General features: G+C 36.9%; 1 protein-coding gene across 1 annotated transcript in view; it reads right to left on the bottom strand.

The window, feature by feature from the left end:
- The window catches only part of POLN (DNA polymerase nu), a 92,897-nt gene that overhangs the window by 60,901 nt on the left and 10,810 nt on the right, over positions 1-21,186 (bottom strand). Inside the window, exons 5-14 of the mRNA XM_051619176.1 lie at positions 20,549-20,661; positions 17,665-17,810; positions 14,124-14,192; positions 12,631-12,691; positions 12,359-12,423; positions 10,799-10,882; positions 10,310-10,399; positions 8,956-9,012; positions 8,171-8,224; positions 7,855-7,920 (exon numbers count right to left, since the gene is read on the bottom strand). Of these exons, the coding sequence (XP_051475136.1) occupies positions 7,855-7,920; positions 8,171-8,224; positions 8,956-9,012; positions 10,310-10,399; positions 10,799-10,882; positions 12,359-12,423; positions 12,631-12,691; positions 14,124-14,192; positions 17,665-17,810; positions 20,549-20,661 (805 nt within the window). The remainder of the gene's footprint in view (positions 1-7,854; positions 7,921-8,170; positions 8,225-8,955; positions 9,013-10,309; positions 10,400-10,798; positions 10,883-12,358; positions 12,424-12,630; positions 12,692-14,123; positions 14,193-17,664; positions 17,811-20,548; positions 20,662-21,186) is intronic.

Here is a 21,186-nt window from a genome sequence, read left to right as displayed (position 1 = left end):
CAAAATTAAAAGATAAAAGCCCTGAATCTAATCTGCACTGAAGTCACTCTGGGTATGATAAACACAGACTGGCTGTCTTTTTCCTGGGTGTCTAAAGTTGACACCTGGCTTTGGCAGTGGACCAGCCACACAGGGACATGGCACTCCATCAATTCATCACCTCTTCCATAGCTTCAGTTACTTGATACATTTTCCCAGCATCTAGACGTTTGTTGGATCACTGTTTTTCAGTTAAGCTCCTTGGAAAACATCATGCTGGAAAAGCAGGGACCATAAGCATGGCAGAAAAAAAAAAAAATCTCACTAGGAACACTACATTAAAACTCTACATGATGACAGACTGCAAATTTATCTCATCCTACCTCAATAAAATGAATTTTTTTTTGCCACTGTAATCCATCCTGACTGATTACTCTGGTGTTTAACACAGGTTAGAAATCTCTTTTCTAGGTTCTGAAAATGCATTTATTAAAAGTAGTACTTTGGTCTTCAAGACTAGCCTTATTATAATGATAATATATAGGTAGATGACAACTCCTTTGAGCTTTATATTCTGTATCTCTAATTTATTTTTTTTTCCTTGTAGTGGATTGTTTCTCCTGTTCATTTGCTGCTTCAAAATTTTCTCACTCTTTTTCAGCTGTTTAGGTTGTTGGGGTTTTTTTCATTGTTGGTCTGTGTTGGTTTTTTTTCCTTTAGATGGGACAGCACCTACTGATAAACTGTGCTCTCATAGCTCAGTTAATCAATTTGAGAAGAAATGTAAGTGCAGGTTCAGCAAGCTACTTCCTTAACCGCCAAGGCTCTGCTTGTTTCTTGGTTAAAAGCCAAAGCTACTGGAGAAATAGTGAGGAAAACTGCCCACTGTCCAGAGTAGTAACCTTGCAGTGCTGAGAAACAAGTCTTTGAGTCCTGAGGACACTCACAACATCTAATTCACTCAGTTTGTCTTGCATCTCCAAAATGGGTGGCAACTCACTTATGATTTCTGTTGGAAAGTTGTCATATTTAGTATCCATAGCAGCACTTATTTATTACCGTAAAGGAATAACCAGTTATTTTCTGTGACTTCTACATGAGACAAAAGTTCAAGAGAGTCTGAAGATTTACTTTTTAAAATGCAGCATATAGCTCAATAAATAGAGAAAATCTGAGAATAATCAAGGCCACCATAGCAATACCAGCCTCCTATGTATGTGTACATTCATGCCTCAGCCAATCTTGACTTGTCTGCAATTGCCACCTAGTGGCTAGTTAAAGACATCCATAATTCCCTTCTGAAAAAACCCCACAAACGCAAAAACATGCAGACCCCGGGTAAAGAATCTCTTAGGTTTTGGTACTAGTTACTATTTTTCATCGGTGAGAAATCATTCAAAGGTAATGCACTCCTCTCTTGCCTTACCCAGCAGCAGAGAATTATCAGAGTTTTAGATGTCAGTCAAGTGGGAGACTTAGAAGTAATTCATCACCTTCCCACAAGTTTAAGCAGCTTCCAAAGTGAATACAAAGGAAGAAGAACAGGGCAACTTCTTACTTCAGAGAGGTGGCCATAAGAACACAGTATTTTACTTCCTATGGCTAATCCTCTTTCCGATATATTCCTTGAAGTAAGTTTAGACCTGGCAATGACCTCAGGTAATAATATTGTAGCAGCACGTGAGAAAGTGATTTCTAAAATAACAAAAATTATGGTGTTTTACTAACTTACTGATTTGACATGTTCTGTGACAAGACATTTTGTCAAATCATGGGGTCATCCCAGATATTTGGTTATATACTGACAAATACTAACCTTTGCCCAGCAAGCAAGGGAGTTTGTATGTATGCAGCTCTACACATCTTTCAAAGAGACAAATATTTCTTTTGTTTCCCACATATGATAGAATGGTTAAGGCTGGAAGGGACCTTAAAGATCACCAGGTTCCAACCTCCCCCAGTCTGTCTTCACGACAGAGGTGCTCCAGGCCTTTGATCATCCTGGTGGCCCTTCTCTGGATCCTCTCCAACAGGTCCATGTCTTTCCTGTGAGGAGGGCACCAGAACTGTACACAGTACTCCAGGTGGGATCTGACCAGAGCCGAGTAGAGCGGCAGAATCACCTCCCTGGCCCTGCTGGCCACACTTCTTTTGATGCAGCCCAGGATGTGTTTGGCTCTCTGGGCTCCAGCACACACTGGTGGCTCATGACAAGCTTCTCATCAACTACCACCCCCAAGTCCTTCTCCTCAGCACTGCTCTCCAGCCATTCTTCCCCCAGCCTGTATTTGTGCCTGGGATTGTGCCGACCCAAGTGCATATAAACTGACTAAATTTAATTATTTATTTCATTTTCCTCAAATAAAAGTGTCCATAGAACCTAAGCTCTGCTAAACTAATGTTAATTAATACAGGAGGCTGTTAAACTCCAGGATGAACTCCAAGACAGTATGATTTGGTTTTGGTGGAAAAAAAAAAAAAAAAAGCGCTAAGACAGAGCTAACAATCCTTCGAATGGCAGTTGGAGCTAGTAAATACTGTACTAGTTGTATAATAGCTGTATATTATAGCTTTAAAGTAAACAGTGTCAAAGGAATATCGCCCAAAGGTACAAATACGAAACACATGAAAAATGACGTTTTCCAGACTGTGGATTTTATTTTCTAAGGAAAAGATGCAACAGCTGTTTTATGAAAGTAAAATTTAGCATCTCAAAAAAGATCGTTCTACATACTGAGGAATTTACTGAGCATCTGTTAGCAGGGAATTCTTCTTAAAAAACTACAAAAGCCTGTGAACAGGAGGCTGATTGAAGGAATTAGAAGAAACCTAAATAACCAACGTCTCTTTCTTTGCTCCCAGTAAGGAAAGTACAATTCCTGATTTGACAGAAGTGGTCCTTAACTATAAGCTCCTTTGAATCACAGCCAGCAGCTGATCATGTTAGTATGGGAGAACTGAGGACAAGGCCACATGGGAGCCAGCAAGATGACCTCTGTCCTATTCTATCTTCAGTGATGCTTACACAAACCACTATTTTTGTTGTTCCAAATGAACTCAAGTCTTGCCAACATGCTCATTCACTAGTTTTTAAGTAAAATTTTCATATCATAAAACAAAAACTGTGGTGAGTGAGGAAGAGAAAAAATAGAGAACTTTTGTCTCCAATGTTGTAAATATGGTATCTTTAAATGCTAAAGCCTTCAATTAAATATACTGCTAAAAAAAATAAGCACCAACAAGAGATAGTAAGAACATCAACACTCTGAATACTCATAAAATGAGATGCTATTTTAGTGCTATTAGTGTGGCCATAATCAGCATATGACTCAAGTATTGGAATAAATATACTGAAAAGAAACATGGCACAAAAATACACACTGAATGCAAGAGCTACTCAGAGAATACAGTCCAGCCATAGCAAATGACACATGCACTCTGACTTTCTCTAACAGCACATGGACTCATCTGAGTGACAGCTCTTTGTACTGTCCAGAAAATATGTCGCTAAATTGCTTTGATGCAAAGGTCCAAGAAAACACTGACATTCTCATCTCTGTTAAGATAAGCTACCATTTTGTGAAGCTCACATCAGAGCACACTTTCCTAAAAGTAGTTTTGTTAGCTTAGATGACATTATAGAAGACTTCTGACATTTTAGATGAACCTGTAAGATGCCTGACTTGTCTCTATCCCAAGTGATTTCCAATAAATATCCTTAACAGTAAGATCAATGCAAATGTAAGACCCATACTGTCTGTCCACTTTAAGTCAACATTCCTTTCAGTAGGACAGTGTATGAAAACAAGTTTACCAAAAAATACACTTCTAATAGTGTGCAGTTTCAAAAGCAGCCCAGGCACTGGCTCTTTTTTATTAGATAATTAAATAAATAAATAAATAAATAAGTGCAATTGTGACTACAGACTATAAACTTTCAGAAAGAGTGTTGGTAATATCCCAGGTCAGCCTGTAGCCTTAATGAGGCTCAAAAGAAAATGCCTAAAATTGGAGAGCTGCCACTGACAGGCAGTCTCACTTGGTCTGCATGTCTGGTTCTGCCAAGGGCCCAAAATCTCTCTTGTTATGAAAGGAAGACAAACAGGCAGCAACACATCCACACTGTCCCAAAACTACATTTCAGTTTTATCTCTGAGAGAATTAGTCCATTCACTCTGGAAGACAATCCAGAAGGGAACAGAGATACAGTGTGAATAATTAAAAGAAAAACCAACCTGGTTTGCTGAAATTGACAGAACAGACTCAATTTTTATGGCAACTGCTCAGAGAAGTCTCTATGTCAAGAGATTGTCTCTCCCATTAGAATGAAAACCAGATGGGTAATTAATTATTCACCTTCCAAACACTATTAGTAACACATTTTCTAATAAACAAGCATGTAATTCTCTATCATGCATTCACTATCAGAAAATATTACTTATATCTGTTGGAGAGACAAGTATATTCAATATTTCAGGTTTTTTATGCCTTCGTTGAGCACATTAACATTCAACATACCCCAATTAGTTTCTCTTTCAAATTACATTCCTGCTTTCCAAATGAAAGGCTAACATGCTTCTTTTATTAACAGTTTAAATTATCTTATTTCCTTGCCTTTTAGGACAAGCTGGTAAACGCATTTTGCCAGAGGAGAATTAGGAATGCTTTTTTTCTTTTTTCCTCACTTGGTCTGAGAAGGTGAAATAAATTATTTCTCTTCAGCATAACTTTTTCTTACTAAATGGAAGGAAATGCCCCCTGAAGCCCACCACTTTGTGCTTTTTACTGTAATGATACAAATATCCTCTGAAGTATAGAATTACAAGCTTATTAGGAGCATTTCAGTTCTCCCTGCTGCAGAAGCCTGAAGGGAAAGAAACCTTAATACAGAATAGCTGATTCTATCACTGAAATTTACATCTTAAACCAAATTAGAACATCTAATTATATGCGATCTTTGTATCTCAAGTTAGGATTTCTCTCTGTTCATTCTAAAAGAAGCTTGATCTTAATTGGCTTTATGCCTTTCCACCTCTGTCATGGCTTATTTTTGCTTTAAAAGGTGAGAAGCTGGAAAGTGGTATTTCAAGGTATGCAATAAAGATACTTAATAGGAAAGTTATCCATGAGCAATATAAAAAAGGAGTATTCTAATTAAAATTTTTTAAAGCATATTCAAATAATAAACCTAATTAACTTCCTCTACGAGTCATAAGTAATCAAATGCAGAGTGGAAAAAACTGCTAGCTTTTGGATATATTACAAAACAATTTGACTGAAGAATTTTTGGGTTTATATTTCTTTTAGGTTTGGGATATGCAGTTTCTCTTGGAGTAGCAAATAGACAGTCAAAATGTTATAGCAGGAGAATTCAGTGCCAAATGCATCTCTGTTATGTGATTATAAAACACTTCATTATTTGAGAAAAATGCATTAATTATGCAGCACACACTATAGAAAGAGAAACCAAATACGAAGAAATGGAGTGCAGAGTTAAACTAAAATAGATGTATGCATGGAGAGCCAGTGAAGTATAGTTTTAAGTTGCTGCAACACAGAAGTAATGAAAATTCATGAGAATAAGCTTATCTATTGACAGACACCCACATAAAGCCAAAAATATATAACATCCATACATTAGATGTGAATTTGTGTGAAAGAAGATCACAGAAGAGTTTATCTGAAAAAGAAATCCTACTCTGTACCTAACCAGGACATCTGGTCATTTCCCCTTAGACCTATGAGTAAATCCTTCCTGGACTCCATTTAATGCCTTCAAGGAAAGAGGATAAATAGATCCATTACCTTTACAAAACATATAGAAGATAAAGAAACCTTTGTTTGGCATAAACATCTCCCACAACCACTGCAGCAAATGGGATGATTTTTCTATTTGAATTCTCACTCTATCTGATTTACACTTCTCTTTTGCTTTAATCACTCCTTAAAGTGTTTAAAAAACACAGTTAAAAATAAACTACCTCAGCAATTATTCAGCTAAAATCTGACATAACATCATAGTAACTGCAAAAATATCTACAATATTTATGATTTCTGGCAAGAATCTTTCCAATCCTCTAACACTTACTAAAGTGACTGGGCACTGCAGTCTATCTTCTATATCAATAAATGATTCAGAAACAGATGGTTTAAGTTCCATAAACATTTCACACAAAAAAAAGGCCAAGCCTATGTTTTTCCTTGTAAGGAAAAGCCAGCACTAACTTTAGCAGTATTATTTTGCAGAAAAAAAAAGTCTTTCAGAGAAGTAGATTGTGTCATTTTTAGCATGACCCCAGTCTGTTCAGCTCTCACTTATAAATGTCTGTGCATCATATCAAAACACTTAGCAAATGGTGACCTTCAATATCTTCTTTTCCATTCTCTCCTGTCACTTTTCCCCCATCTGGGTGCATGAGAAGCAGGAGCAGCAGTAACACTCCTCTGATCCATTGTTAATTCAGAATCCTAGACGTTTTTTACTCAGCAAAAAGTACAAGCACTTCCTATATTCTTTGATGACAACTTTTATGGAAAAATGTACCATGAGTGTAGGATGATCTAAATGAAACCTGAACTGTGAAGATAGTTAAAGAAGAGCTAAGGAAGTTACCAGTACTGAGGATGAGAACCTCCCAGGACTGGTTTCTCTCACAACTCCAATAGTCATCATACCAGTCAGGACTTGCTCAGAGCCACATGAGCCCATCTACGCAAAGTGGTCACAGCACCTCTCATGTCTAACATCTCTAGTCCTAGACAGAGCTGTGGAAGACCATGGCCTTTCTCCCAAGACTGTGTAAAGCCTCTAATGACTTTTGTAGCCGTGAATCTTAGGGCTAGTACACACAGAGACAGATAAGCAGTACCCAAGTCTGCATGGATAAGAACTGACCATGCTTTTGGGCAAAAGTTAAAAGGACAACAGCCTCATGGATTCCATCTAGCTGCCATGAGCTGAGTCCCACTTCTGCATTTATTCACCCTTTCCCACAGATCCAGAGGTCTGGTTTTTGCTAAGAAAGGCCACAATTAAGCCAAACAAAACACTTCTGCCAGTAGGTAGTCACTCCTTTTGTGCTGTAATTCCTCCCTCTGCCTGTTTCTTGACTTGAGCCCCTGAAGCAGCCTGCAGCCCTGTCTCCTCCTACACCAGGTCCTGTACAGTCACCCATGCAGCTACGGGCTGCGACAGAAATAGACAAAAGGCCTCACCCATGCCTGCAGTCAAAGGGCACTACACTTCCTAAATTCCAAGTGAAGTGTTATAACAAAATATATTTAAATATGCCCTTAGAAAGGTCACGGGGGGGGGGCAAAAAAAAAGCAAGCTCTTAGCAGTCCAGAAAGTCCATGAAGATCATTACAGTAAGAGGACAGAGAGGAAGCACTAAGTGTCATAGTCACATAAGCATCTGGCAAGACTTCCATGGCAGCTATGAGGCCTAAAGCCCAATTCCAGAAAAAAAATAGTTTCTGGTCTTGCTCCAGTTCTTCCTTTCTTTCTATAATCCCCAGGTTACCTTCCAGGGCTCACTGATCCTTTACAAGGAGTGGTTCATGAACACCAAGAATTCACTACAAAGAAATATCCAGTAAAAGTCTAGAGGGTGCATGCATGGCTCACAATTCTACCTTTCTACTTCAGGGAAAAACACTTAATTCTGATCTGGTTAAAATAGCAATGAAAATAAAGGTTCTACAGTAAACCACACATTTAATAAAGCTTTTTCTGTCCACCATTTACATACAATATGACAACTGCTAGACAGACATAAATGATAAGACATTTTTTGTATTAAGAATATGTGACATTTTATAAATAGTATTATTGAATTATAATTCAAATGTAAATCTTTTAATAGGCCCACTTACTGGATGTTTGGCTGAAAGTCTGCCAGTTGCAGTTCCTGTCTGATTCCACGTAGAGGAAATAAATCCCTGTAATTGAGCAAAGTAAAAATCCCCAAAAAAGGAAAGGATGAAGACATACATCTTAATTTTATTTAACATAAGTGCTAGTACTAAAAACACTGCAACCAGGACTACAAAATCAATATAAATACTTTATAACCATAGAAATACTTTATAATTTTCCATATGAGTTCTTAAGATGTAAATACTGCAATAATTTCACATTCTTGTATGATTTCAAATACCGTATTTTACAGGCTACCTTTTCTATTTCTACCTTTCTCATGCATGTTTGTAGTCCATCCACATAAGTTGATTTCATCTTATGAACCTAAATTACATAGAAGTTTAGAGATAAAAGCTTATTTATAAAAATAATAGATTTTTCAAATTAAAGAACCTAATCTCCAAATGCATTTTTATCTTAGTAAATAATGGATGTATACTCCCTAATAGCCTGAACTATTTCTGTAAGTTAGGTAAGTGCTGGGTTATACCCTAAAGCCAGGTCTTTGCAAATAGTAGTAAATTAGCTATTGGAATCTATTATTTTACATTTTATAACCCCAGGTCAATAAACTGCACAAAAATGTCACACAGAAAAAAAAAAACATATTTTTTTTTTCTTAAATCTTGGGAAGTCATTCACTGAAAACCCAATCGTTAAGAGTGAGAACAGACTAACTAGGTCATTTTGGATTTTCAGTAGGCTCATCACCTAAAAACCAGTATCTAGTTATCTCCTTCACTTTCCTCAGAACACAAAAAATCAACATTTTGCCCTAACAGTGTGCCTTGTAACAGTAGACAAATTTAACAGTGAAGTTTTGTAATTGTCTTTGCAACAGACTTGTTTGTAACCTATAATCTAACACAGTGCAAAACAGAAGTTTAAACATCAAATTTTAAAACTCCTAAAACTACAACTTCAAAATGTAAATGAATGTGAATAAACTTACACTAGAGCAAATTACAAAAAAAATTATTTAGCTGTGAGTATGCTGTATTTCTTGCTAATTTTGCCTCAGTACAACTACATTATGTGAAAAGTATCACATATACCTGTCTGTATTCTAAAATTATCTTAGGCAAAGGATGAAGATCTTGCAACTTAGTTAGCTGCAAAATAAAGAAAGCGAATTACTTGTATGCTTTTATGTTTAGTTAACTTATTTAACAATCTGAATAGAGTAAGTTTTGAAACAAGAAATTCTATTGCCAAGCTGAATGGATAAAATACTGGCTAAAGTATTATGTCCTTCAAGCAATCTCACCCTAGGCCCAAAGAAGCCTTCCTTCTTTCCTGTCCCTGAGGGGGGCAAAAGAACAAGCAGACACAACAGTTTTCCACAACTTTGAAAGCACTGGGGCATGGGGGAGATTGCTGATGGCTTTGTTCATTTTTGTGCTAGACAGCATCAAAACAAGATGGAACATGATAAAAGTATGCAAAATAATATATATACATACGTATTTATAAAAAATCTAACAGCAGAATTTCTCCTGTTCACCCCATAATACAAGATTCAGCAGACTTTCAAGAACATATGAAATTGTTAAATCCAAAAGAAATAAAATAAAGCTTTGGTTCTAAATTGTCATAGAATTTTAAGATAATGTATGAAATATTTGAAATAGATATTGGATATTTGTAAGTAAAACAAAGCTTCATATTTATTGCACTCAATCTGATAACTGGGTATCATGTAAAGGTGTATCAAAGTATCTAAACTAGTCATTATTGCTCTAAAAGAACACGATTCTATCATGATCCTGCAGATCTGACTAGAAATACAACCTCTCTTACTGAAGACAAGCATCTCCACAGTTGGGAAAAGAAAGCCTGAGGAAAACTCATGGACACAAGTTAAACACTGGACCGTACAAAGAAAATGAGAACTCCCAATTACAACCATAGGTATCAAATAATTTCTTACAGACATCCTCACCCAGCATGATTGAGTGAGTTAAGTGTCCATTAAAAGATGACAAAATGGCTTTAGTCCAAATCCGACAGAAAAGAGAAATTCTGGGTTTCTATTTCCTTCACCAGCAGATTTCACATTTACATTTTTCCTTTCACCAGTGATCTCTGTCACCCAACCAGTCATACTGAGCTGCCACAATCTGATCAATAATAAAATGTCCCTCCTTTTAGGAATATGGTCATACATGCTACTGGTACTGAAGTTTTTAACCCTGGTTTATAGCTAAACTTGAGCTTAAATGATTAGTTTTTCTCCACAATGAAGAGCAACTTTCATTTCTGGCATAAGTAAATGAAGTGTGATCAGTATAATACAAAAATTAATTAAGGTTCTTAGGAAAACTTTAGGCAAATGACAATTTCACTGGAAGGTAACTTAGAAGTTTTGCTAAATTGTGCAGATGGTTTTAAAAACCCTCCCCATCTCACCACAACTTCTGAGGTGGACACAAGTTGTTGCATTTCAGTTCTGTGAAGTTTGTCACACAGTGTATGCAGTTTTAACTTTTCAAATAGTACCTACAGTACAAAAAAAAACACATAAGAGAATTGTTTCAGTGTTTCAAGTGCTGAAATGAAAAGGGAAATTATTTGGTCTTAAGTCTAGAAAACAGATTTCAAGGAAAATAGACCATACTGTAGTAAGAACTAACACAGAATTTGAAAGATAAAATCCTTATTTTTGAGCAATTTACAAAGTAGTGTATTCACCAAAATAAAATGCATATTTTTTGTTAAAATACTCAAATATAGATTATCCAACGTTATCCAATTTATGAAAAACTTATGCCCTCCATTAAAATCAGATAATAAGATTATTATCAAAGAACAAGAATTCTGAAGTTGTAAGCACAATTTTATATGCTTTATATTTTTTCTGTATCAATTCTGTATCAACAACAGGAGTATTAATATTACCTCTCTGAGCTGACAACTGCTGGTCAAAAGGAATCGTTCTCCAGCAACTTGATGAGCTTCTTGTTCAAGTTCTTTGAGTCGCAACTAGAAATTAGCACATCAGAATTATTCTGCTTACATTATTATTTTCTTCAATAACCTGCTTCTTCCTAGGTTAATGTGTATATTGTACTTCTATTTAAAAATAAGGTACCTGGTAATGAGTAATCATTGCTGGCTATCAAAATTTGGTCTAGTAGATTGCTTACATACTATTTAATCTATATTTCCTCATGGAGAGAAGGTTCCAGGGAGACCTTACAGCAGCCTTCCAGTACCTGAAGGGGGCCTACATGAAAGCTGGAGAGAGACTTTTTACAAGGGCTTGTAGTGACAGGACAAGGGGTTTTAAGCTGAAAGAGGGCAGATTTAGGTTAGGTATTAGGCAGAAATTATTTTCTGTGAGAGTGGTGAGACAACGGCACAGGTTGCACAGGGAAGCTGTGGATGCCCGATCCCTGGAAGTGTTCAAGGGCAGGTTGGATGGGGCTTGGAGCAACCTGATCTAGTGGAAGGTGTCCCTGCCCATGCAGGGGGGTTGGAACTAGATTCCTCAAGGTTCCTTCTAACCCAAACCATTCTGTGATTCTAGTATATGGGGAGGGGATTCACTGTAGTAAAAAAGTACCAAAATTTGTGGGAAAATAATTTAGGTTATGCAAGATTACAGAGGTCTGTGAGAAACAGAGCTATGCAAATTATTCTGGTAAAGCAATAATCTGTCAGACCACTATGATTATCTAGTCAGATTTTATGCTACAAAATATTATTATCTTTGTAGCTATTTTTATCAATGGGTAAATGGCAAACTTACAGTGAACATGCAAGTTCTGTAAAGAGTGTTTTCATGGAATCATGGATTCTTCAGAGTTGGAAGGGATCTCTGGAGATCGTCCAGTCCAACTCCCCCGCTAAAGCAGAATCCCCTAGAGCACATTACTCAGGACTGCATCCACGGGGGTCTTGAGTATCTCCAGAGAAGGGGACTCCACAACCCCCCTGGGAAGCCTGTCTGAGTGCTCTGTCACCCTCACCATAAAGAATTTTTTCCTCATGTTTAAATGGAACTTCCCATGTTCCAGCTTGTGCCCATTGCCCTTCGTCCTGTCACTGGAAACTACTGAAAAGAGTCTGGCTGCAGACTCTTACATAGAAAGAAATACCTGTCACTTCTCAGGAAGATGGTTACTGGTAACTGTACATTCAGAAAGAGCAATTACAATTTTTGCTTTACAACATGCAACCCAAAAGGACCTGTGCATTTTGGAAATCAATCTCAGTTCTGGGGCAAGACTAAGGAAGCAAATGTCCCTTTTTGGCTTGCCTAAATAAACATGCAAGTACCCTAAAATGCAAATATCATTCTTTACAATTATAAAATAAAAATACTAGAGACTCCAAATTGTCCTGTCAAACATGACAAAACAAAAAGATTCCTTCTCTTTTTAATCAGTTATCCTCAGTAGAAGCAAAAAATTATGCCTTATAATTCCCAAGAGAAAAAATAAAGACAAAATTTACCCCCAGAATCTCTGACGTTTTTTTCAGTTCTTGTTTGTTCACATGTATTTTGTGGGTTTCCATCACTGTAAATACAATTATATACTGAGAACACTTAAAACTGACAGTTTTGATCTTACATGCTTCTTAGACTGAAAAACAGAATCTCAAACTCAAAAAGTTGTTATCAAACTAAGATAACATGTAGTAGTCTCACAAAACATGCTACTAGAGCATAGTCATCAGTTGTGTGAAAATGCTGATGATTCATGTTTGGAACTGAACTTTCATACCTGCCAGAATTTTGATAAGTGGAAGCTCTAATGTGCAAAATAATTTCCACAGGCCTTGAACCTGTAAAGCAAGATACAAATACATCAGCCAATTTTAATCTTAAAACATACAGCAGTGACATTATATGGCTCTATTTTCCAGTAAGCAGTATTTCACTTTCTGTAAAATCCCTTTTTATATGACAACACTGTTTGTAGGATTAAATATGACTTAGTCTGAATTATAGTATCTAAATACTGCAGTCCATTATCACTTCATTCTGTGGGCAATAGTAATACACTTGTACAGGAATAGTAATAAAATAATGTGCATACTTTATTTTTCTAAACAGTTTATTTTTAGAGCAAGTTCCATTATAATAGGACATGCCATTATCCCATTTTCTTTATTCAATTGAACAATTAAGCAATGATTCAGAATTCATAATTTTGTTTTTATTAGGAAAAAAAAAGAAAGATGATGGGGTTATGCACCCAATTTATTTGCAAGGAACAGAAAGCCTGTTTTTTCACCAACCACTGAAGCAATTGGTTGGCAACACTTGTCTAAAAATTTCTGAAAACTGGTTCTCAGAGTTTCTGTGCCTTTGGTAATTCCTTGTTTCCTTCCTTCACAGACTGATTCATCATACTGCTGGACCAGATTAATATGGCTCCATCAACTAATGGTCTAAGCCCTACACTTGATACCACCAATTTCAGGGAGAACCCCTAGGATTCTATGATGTTATTTCCACCAGAACGTGAGAATGTCCCTAAATTCTGACACTTCCCAGGTATATGATTACAGGTAGAAAACAAACACAAAAAAAACCCCAGTTTTCTTGAGATGCATTCTGAACTGCAATACAGGCTAAAATATAATAAAATATTTCACATGGAAGGTACCTACAACAACCATCAAGTCCAACTCTCTGACCAGTTCAGGGCTGAACAAAAGTTAAGGGCCTTGTCCAAATACCTCTTAAACACTGATGGGCTTGGAGCATCAACCACCTCTCTGGGAAGCCCGTTCCAGTGTTTGACCAGTGCTTGTCTAATACAACCCAGAGCAACAAATATGCTGAGAGATTTTATACCCAAGGAATATATTGAAAAATCCAAGCTACACTCTGTTTTAACTCTGTTAACACTTTTTAGACTGTTTCCTTAAACTTTAAAATGCCAAAAGAAAAGTCACAATATTCTGAACATTTCCTGTTCTTAGAATCTTCATTTAAAAATTTAGTTAACTGTTACAGAGGAAAAGTTACTTCTAAAGATTAACCTTGAGACACTAGACTCATTTCCTCCTTCTGGAAAATATGGCAAACTTGATGGGCAACTTTATTTATTTTTGTTTTACAGTTGACCAGCACTGTAAACGAGTAAGGATTGAAGCCTTCTATTTAACTTGAGTAGAGGTTCTGATTTGAATGAGAAGCACATCACTCACTCTTTAATTCATGATAACCTCAGAAATTATATCTGAGTAACTACTTCTTGTATCTTACCTGCAAGTCATGAGCAAGGTCCATCATTACATTATAAAGCTTATCCAAGTTCACAGCTAGGTTTTGATACTGATATAAATAAATAAAAAAAAAGTTTTAATGCTAACACACAAGTATTTAGAATACCTATTTCAAGAAAGAGATACAGAAATATACAATTACATCTTTTAGTCTCTTGTTGTATTTAACATTTTAGTAATGTTCTTAGACCTCTGACAGTCAAACAATTCACAGAGCACTACAGACCATGAATATTCAAGATTTTACCCATTCCTATATATACACTTTGCACAGACCAAGTATGGAGAAATAGTATCACTATGCTACCTTCAACATTGAAGTCACAATTCTATTACCACTTATAAAATAAGGAAAAATTCCTTGCCATTTTCTTGGTCCTATCAGTACTGTTCTGTGCCTGAACTATTCACTTCCCTTCTCATCCAGAGGTGTTCTGCACAGAGTCATGCCACCTCATTCAGTTGGCTAGAAGACCATTTGGAAATGCAAACAGACACTGAGAATATGATAATTACATCCAATAACATGACCAGTAAAATAGAACTAATGTCAACCTATTAAATTTCTTTATCAGGCTAATACACAAAATGTAAACATTAAAGTGCTGCCCTCCATTACTAAATTCCTGTGAGGAAAGATGGGGATCTAAAAAATGCTGCAGATGTAGATTTTCTTTCCTGCAGCCTGAATCTTCAATGATAACTGAACAAGCAAAATTATGGAATAAATTTACATCCCAGTCTGTAATGGCAAAAACACTAGCCCTGTCCTGTAAAATTCCTACGTCACAAACCATAGAACCCAGGACAGCATTCCAGAGGACTAAAGTTATGAGCTTGCATATCCATTGCCTCTTCCCCAGAACCACATACTGGTCTGTGCTGGAAGCAGGAAAGTAGGTTACATGGAACTAAGTATAACATGTTATGATAGTTTTTAGGTTTTTTTATGTAAAACAGTTAAATTAAACTAAGGATTATTAGTGTAAAAAGTTGTTGACAAATACTTCAGCTACGTCCTCAGGAGTGTTTATCAATGCAGTATTGGAGCAACTTGGTCACAATACTTTAAGACAGACATTAAGAAATGACAAATAGATTAAAGAACCACAAATAATACTAAATTTAAAAAACATGATCTACAGAGAAAAGAATAATTTGGTTTATTTAGTTCAGAAGACTAAGCTGAAGGAGGAGAACATGACAGCGAGTCATATACCAACTATTTTCATGTACACTAGGTGTAGAACTTGCTTAATGGAACCTGCTTAACCTGCAGATGACAAAATTTTTCATGAGTTTAGACTAACAGATAGTCTAGGATTTGATTGCTTAACCTTGATTGCTCCTGGTTGTGTTTCTAGGGAGTGAGGGTTGGCACGGACTGAGACACCAGTACATCTAAACACTTGCTCCTGTGCCCTCACAGTGCATGAGTCAGTGGTCAAACAACGGGTAAACATAATCCATCCTCCAAGCAGGGTATAAAAATATGCCTTGTACACAAAACTCACAATCAGAGCATACTGTTTGTAAAACAGCCCCATTATTTGAAGAAAAATAGAAGTCTGGAACAAAAACATTACAGCAGATGCAGAGTGACAAGAGCAATGCTTCACCCATTATTTGATCCAAACAGAATGCAGAAGGAATCCAAATTACTTGTTACTGCACAAACACAACAGAATCAGGACTGACTGAAAATTAGTTTATATTAGGACAAATCATAACACATTATTGCTGCAGAGGCATGCATTCTGGTACACAGCTGGGGAAGAACCATTGTAGCAACTTTAGCATATTGGTCCAACTAATTTTTAAGAGATGAGAAGATGATCCTTTTTAGTGAGCCTTTTGGCACAGCACCAGATTTACAGACCAGCAGCAAATAGCACACATTCTGTGCTAGAGAGGTTTGTGGATGAGTAGTGGGCTACAGAATAAAACAGTAGTCATTCCAGGTACTATGTCAGGTGGATAAGACCAGTACAATAGAGAAGGAGCTTAACTGAAGTAGTGGGGCACAAGACACAAAAAATCGCGTGGCTTGGATCCATATGGATCCAGATAACTGTTAGGAACCTAGCAGCAAAGTCAGAGCAAGAAGGCTGAAGAGATAAATAAACCTGGCAAAGAGTTAAGATTCACAAGAATAACTGAGAAAACAGAGAAGCTAAAAATAAAGCAGGAGAGTCTAGAGAACAAATTAATTCAATAAAGAATGGGGGGAGGGAAATCACAGGATGTTAGAGGGACACAAACTGGGACCTGGGTGAAAAAGTCAGCATAATGGCAATGGAGATTGTTGGGGCAAGGAAGCAAACTAGACTTGAAGTAGAGCAGGAAGGAAGTAAGACTTCAATATTTAACTCAGACTTGGGAATCAGGATGACAACATTGATAAATTATAACTAAGAATAGATGTGATACATGAAGAACAAAAGACTGAGTTAAGCTAAGGAAAGAGACAAGATTAAGGATGCTGATTCACAGAAGGGGCATCAAATATAGACATAACTGGCAAGTTTATAGCTTCTGCCTCTTTGCCTGTCCACTCCCTACACTAACAGCTTAATTCATGAAGTAGCTTCTGAACAATTGCAGTTCATAACTAGTGTTTTAAAGTAAATTGGCTCTGTTTTTTGCAGAAACATCTGTACTGATGGGTATGTGCTGATGTGACTGACCTCTGCCCATGCTCCAAGCCCACTTGACGTCTGTGAATTTGTACCCTAGAAGCCCTATAATCACGTAACAATACTTGTGTCTGAACAAGCAAGGCCTCTGAAAAGTGATTATTTTTTTTTTTTTAATCCATAATTTAGGTGGTTGCACATCTATTTTTATCATTCAAAACACCACTGAAGGCTAATGTGTCCAAAGTAGATCCCCATGGTCCAAAATACAAATACTAAAATTTTATAACATTGAGTAAGTTGCAACAGAGAGTAACACACTCCTACAGTGCCTAGAATAACTTCTCAAAAAGTTCATCACACATTCTTATTGAGAATTAAAATAAAATTCACATTTTTTTTCATACACATGCTGGAAGGTTCACATTTCACTCCCCTACTGTCCATCAGCCTATAATGTGGTGTCTTCACCAGCTGTGAAATTCAGCAAAATCAATTAACTAAATATGGGTTCACAGGAATTGAAGAACACGGCATTATACATTTTGGAAAGAAAAGCTGGAAATCAGTTTATAGGGAGATAGCAAGAAGATCTGATAATATATTAATTTTGTTACTGAATTTTGTGGTTTTGAAGCAGAATTTTACAGCTGTTCCTTGGAGAATAGGATCACATCTTGGCAGAACGCAGTGAACACTTCACTTCTCCCCTTTCTTTAAAATTATATTTCTAACAAGTAGTATTAACATAATAATTTTCCTCCATCAGAAAAGCATTATCTAGAATTATTTTTTTTTTGCAATACTTTGAAAGTAAAAGCAATTCTTGCATAATTTCCTTCCCCTTTTAACCCAGCTGCAAACAATTCAAAACAAACTACTTACTGATGAATTTCTCAAAGTGCCTGTATCTGTATTCTCTGTTCCCATAGAAAAATACTTCTGTATTAAACACTGAAAAGAGGGAACTGTGTCGCTGGGGTTTATCAGCCAGGCTGCAATCCTTGGATCTAGCACAACGCTATCAGCAACTACAAAAGTAAGTTATTTCTGATAGTGAAAATAGTTAAATTACCTCCCACGCTGAAAAATACCCCTAAAATTTTGCTCATCTTTCCTGTAGACACAGAAATAGACAAGCGTTTACACTATGAAAATGTTACATATTGGATTTGCAATTGTGACAAACAGTATCATGACTACACAGGAGTAAGTTCAATACTGAATATTTTTAAAGAGGATTGTTTTATGGGTTTATTTTTTTGTTGGTTTTGCCTCTTTTTTTTTTTCAAGTTTTAAAATGTAAACAAAACTTTGGTTCTTAAGATTTACAGTAAAAGCCTCTCTTATCACTGAAAAAATTCAAATTGAATTTTTTCTTGTGTCTCCCTCTGTTGCTATAAAGTTGATTGATAAGCACAAAACTGCCAAAGGGGAGAAGAATTACTTCTTAGCAATCAGACTTCTGAGATCTTTAACATATACATGAATTCACAAATGGCTGCACAATGCATTGTTCACAAAAATCAGAACCTTTTATCTATAGCAGCCTTTTGCTTACACTGCACTTTCTCTCATGTCACATAGCAAACAGCATTAGGTTTGCTCCATCCTATGGATCATTTCCCTTTTAACCACAATCTCAATTGATGCACTGTAGTATATACAGTGCTATCAAGAACTCCATGCTACACAGCCTTACAAGCTCAGTTACCCAGAAGAAACTTAAATGTCCATAATACAAGTTACAGCTGTAGGACTATTCTAAAGAGAATCAGGCTCATTCACATCCACTTATAAAACTCAGAAAGGCATTCAGACAGGTCTTGAAAGACTCCAGAGAAAGAGACCCCACAACCTCTCTGGGGAGCCTGTTCCAGTGCTCTGTAACCCTCACAGTAAAGAAGTTCTTCCTCATGTTGAGGTGGAACTTCTTGTGCTCGAGTTTAAATCCATTGCCCCTTGTCCTATCACAGGGCACAAGCTGTCCCTGCCTTCTTGATGCCTAGCCCTCATAAATTTATAGACATTAATTAGATCCCCCCTCAATCTTCTCCTCCCTAGACTGAAAAGCCCCAGGTCTCTTAGCCTGTCCTCATATGACAGATGTTCCAATCGCTTAATCATCCTCGTAGCCTCTTTTGGACTCTCTCAAGTAGATCCCTGTCCCTCTTAAACTGGGAAGCCCAGAACTAGACACAACTCTCCAGATGTGATCTCACCAGGGCCGAACAGGGGGGGAGGAGAACCTCCCTCGATCTGCTGGACACACTCATCTTATGATACCATTGGCTCTCTTGGCCACAAGGGCACATTGTTGTCCCATGGATAACTTGTTGTCTACCACGTCTCCAAGGTCCTTCTCCATGGAGCTGCTCTCTAGCAGACCAACTCCTAACCTGTACTGGTGCATTTTGTCATTCCTTCCCATTTTTGGTAGCTCACTACCCCTTTCTCTGAATGCAAACAGTTATTCACCTTAGGAGCCAACAGATGCAAAGGAACTACCTCAAAAATTGTTTCAAGGATACTCTCTTGACAGTAGCTGTAAGAGAGTCTTTCTGTGAATGAAAGGACAGTCTTAGCTTCAGAATCATGCAGTTTAAGAAACTATATCAAACTCTGCATCCATGCCAAAACCAAACTTTGGATGTGTCCACAGGACTTCCACTGCAGGAAGTAATCCCTGCAGGAATTATATGAAACTCTGGCAACTGTAACAGACAGATTTGCCATGGACTCCAATGACACACTGAAGAGGCAGACTAAGCAACACAGCCTCACTGAGGAGCAGTAACAGTTGGCAGTTGATGGCTGTTGAAAAATGCCCAGAGGCCTCAGGAAGGCTCTGCCTAATGAGATGCTGGCCATTCATAAGCTCATACACAGACTGCATGAAATGCACACTGATTTTTCTAATAACAGCAACTACATCTTACCAAGGATACATGGAAGAAGAGAAACCTGTTACCAAATAGTTCACTGAGATACCCCGAAGATCCTTTTCTGCTATCTTTATTTACAATGAGAACAGTCTCTAGCCAAAAAACAATGAAGAACCAACACCCCTAACCATCCATCCATCTATCCCTTCCTTCCCAAAGAAAACTTTCACCTAAGGTGAGGGTAGCAGTAATGAGTTACAGCCACCAATTCAGTACTGGAAAAATAATAACATGTTCAAGGTGAGGAAAAGGCACATATGAAACTGAAATAAAACAAAGCTGAAAGGAGTGAAGCAAAAACAGGATCAAGCTGGGATAAAGTTCAGTCTGCTGATATAAGCACACTTTCCTGAAGATTGTGAAATGCTATTCAAGTCCTGTCCTTCGACTCCAAAACATCAGTGGCAAAGCGTGTCATATTTTACAACGATCCATTCAAGTGATGTCTGATAACTCTGAGCACCTCTGGAATTTATTTCAGCCTTTCCTCTTCAGCAGAGAAAGAGAACATGAAACATGAAACATGTAGCAGTTTGACGTTTTCAGCCACAGTCAGGACTGCATTGAGAGCTTTTACTTCAACTGGAAGCTATCCTTAAATTATCCAAGGATTTGATCCCTACACTGAGAAGAATACACCATCTTGACATGTCTAGCCTCTGGTCACAACCCACCCAAGAAGGGTGTAGTTTTCCATGGTATTAAACCTCTGTTTTCCAATATATTACTTAATCACCGATGTAGTTACTTCTACACCCTGTAATTTTAACAGAAACATCAAAACCACAGAGATTACAGGTTTAGGTCACAGATTAGATAGTTACCTTGTTTCCAGCTAATTTCATTACCATAAACTTGAAGTAGAGTCCTCAGGAAATCTTTAGCATTGAAGCAAATAATCGGAACTTTGCAACGCAGCATTTGAAATAACACTTGCCTGCACAAGAAGTAGTTTGTTAACACACCCTACACTGCTACTAGAATTAGTGCTTCTATTTACTTTATACTTAATTATCAACTAATACAAAACAGTTAACATAAGACATTTGTTTATTCCTGTAAGAACAGAATATTGTATTTTAATATTAACACCTGAAGTTTCATTCTGTAATGAATTAAGTGTCCTAGAAGATACACCCTACCATGCATTAAGAAAACAAATCATTGACACTCAAAAGTAAATGCAATCTTAATCCGAAACAGCAACTGGCATCCCTGTAATTCTTTAATATACCAAATAAGATCACACAGACTTCTGTCTGAATTAACATAGTATTGTAAAAAGAATTATTTAAAAGTCACTAGACAAATCTGAATTGCCATAATGGCCTACTGCTACTATGCTATTTAAATCTAGCATGCTTCATTTTATGTCACATTTTTCCATTCTTTCTGAAAATGTCTTTAGTTCCCAGATCCATGCTATTTGAAATAGATTTTTAAAAATACTAGTATATAGATT

This window comes from Apus apus, chromosome 4 (genome assembly GCF_020740795.1).
Source record: "Apus apus isolate bApuApu2 chromosome 4, bApuApu2.pri.cur, whole genome shotgun sequence".
Classification (NCBI taxonomy): Eukaryota; Metazoa; Chordata; class Aves; order Apodiformes; family Apodidae; genus Apus; species Apus apus.
This window is presented reverse-complemented; position numbering and strand designations above follow the sequence as displayed.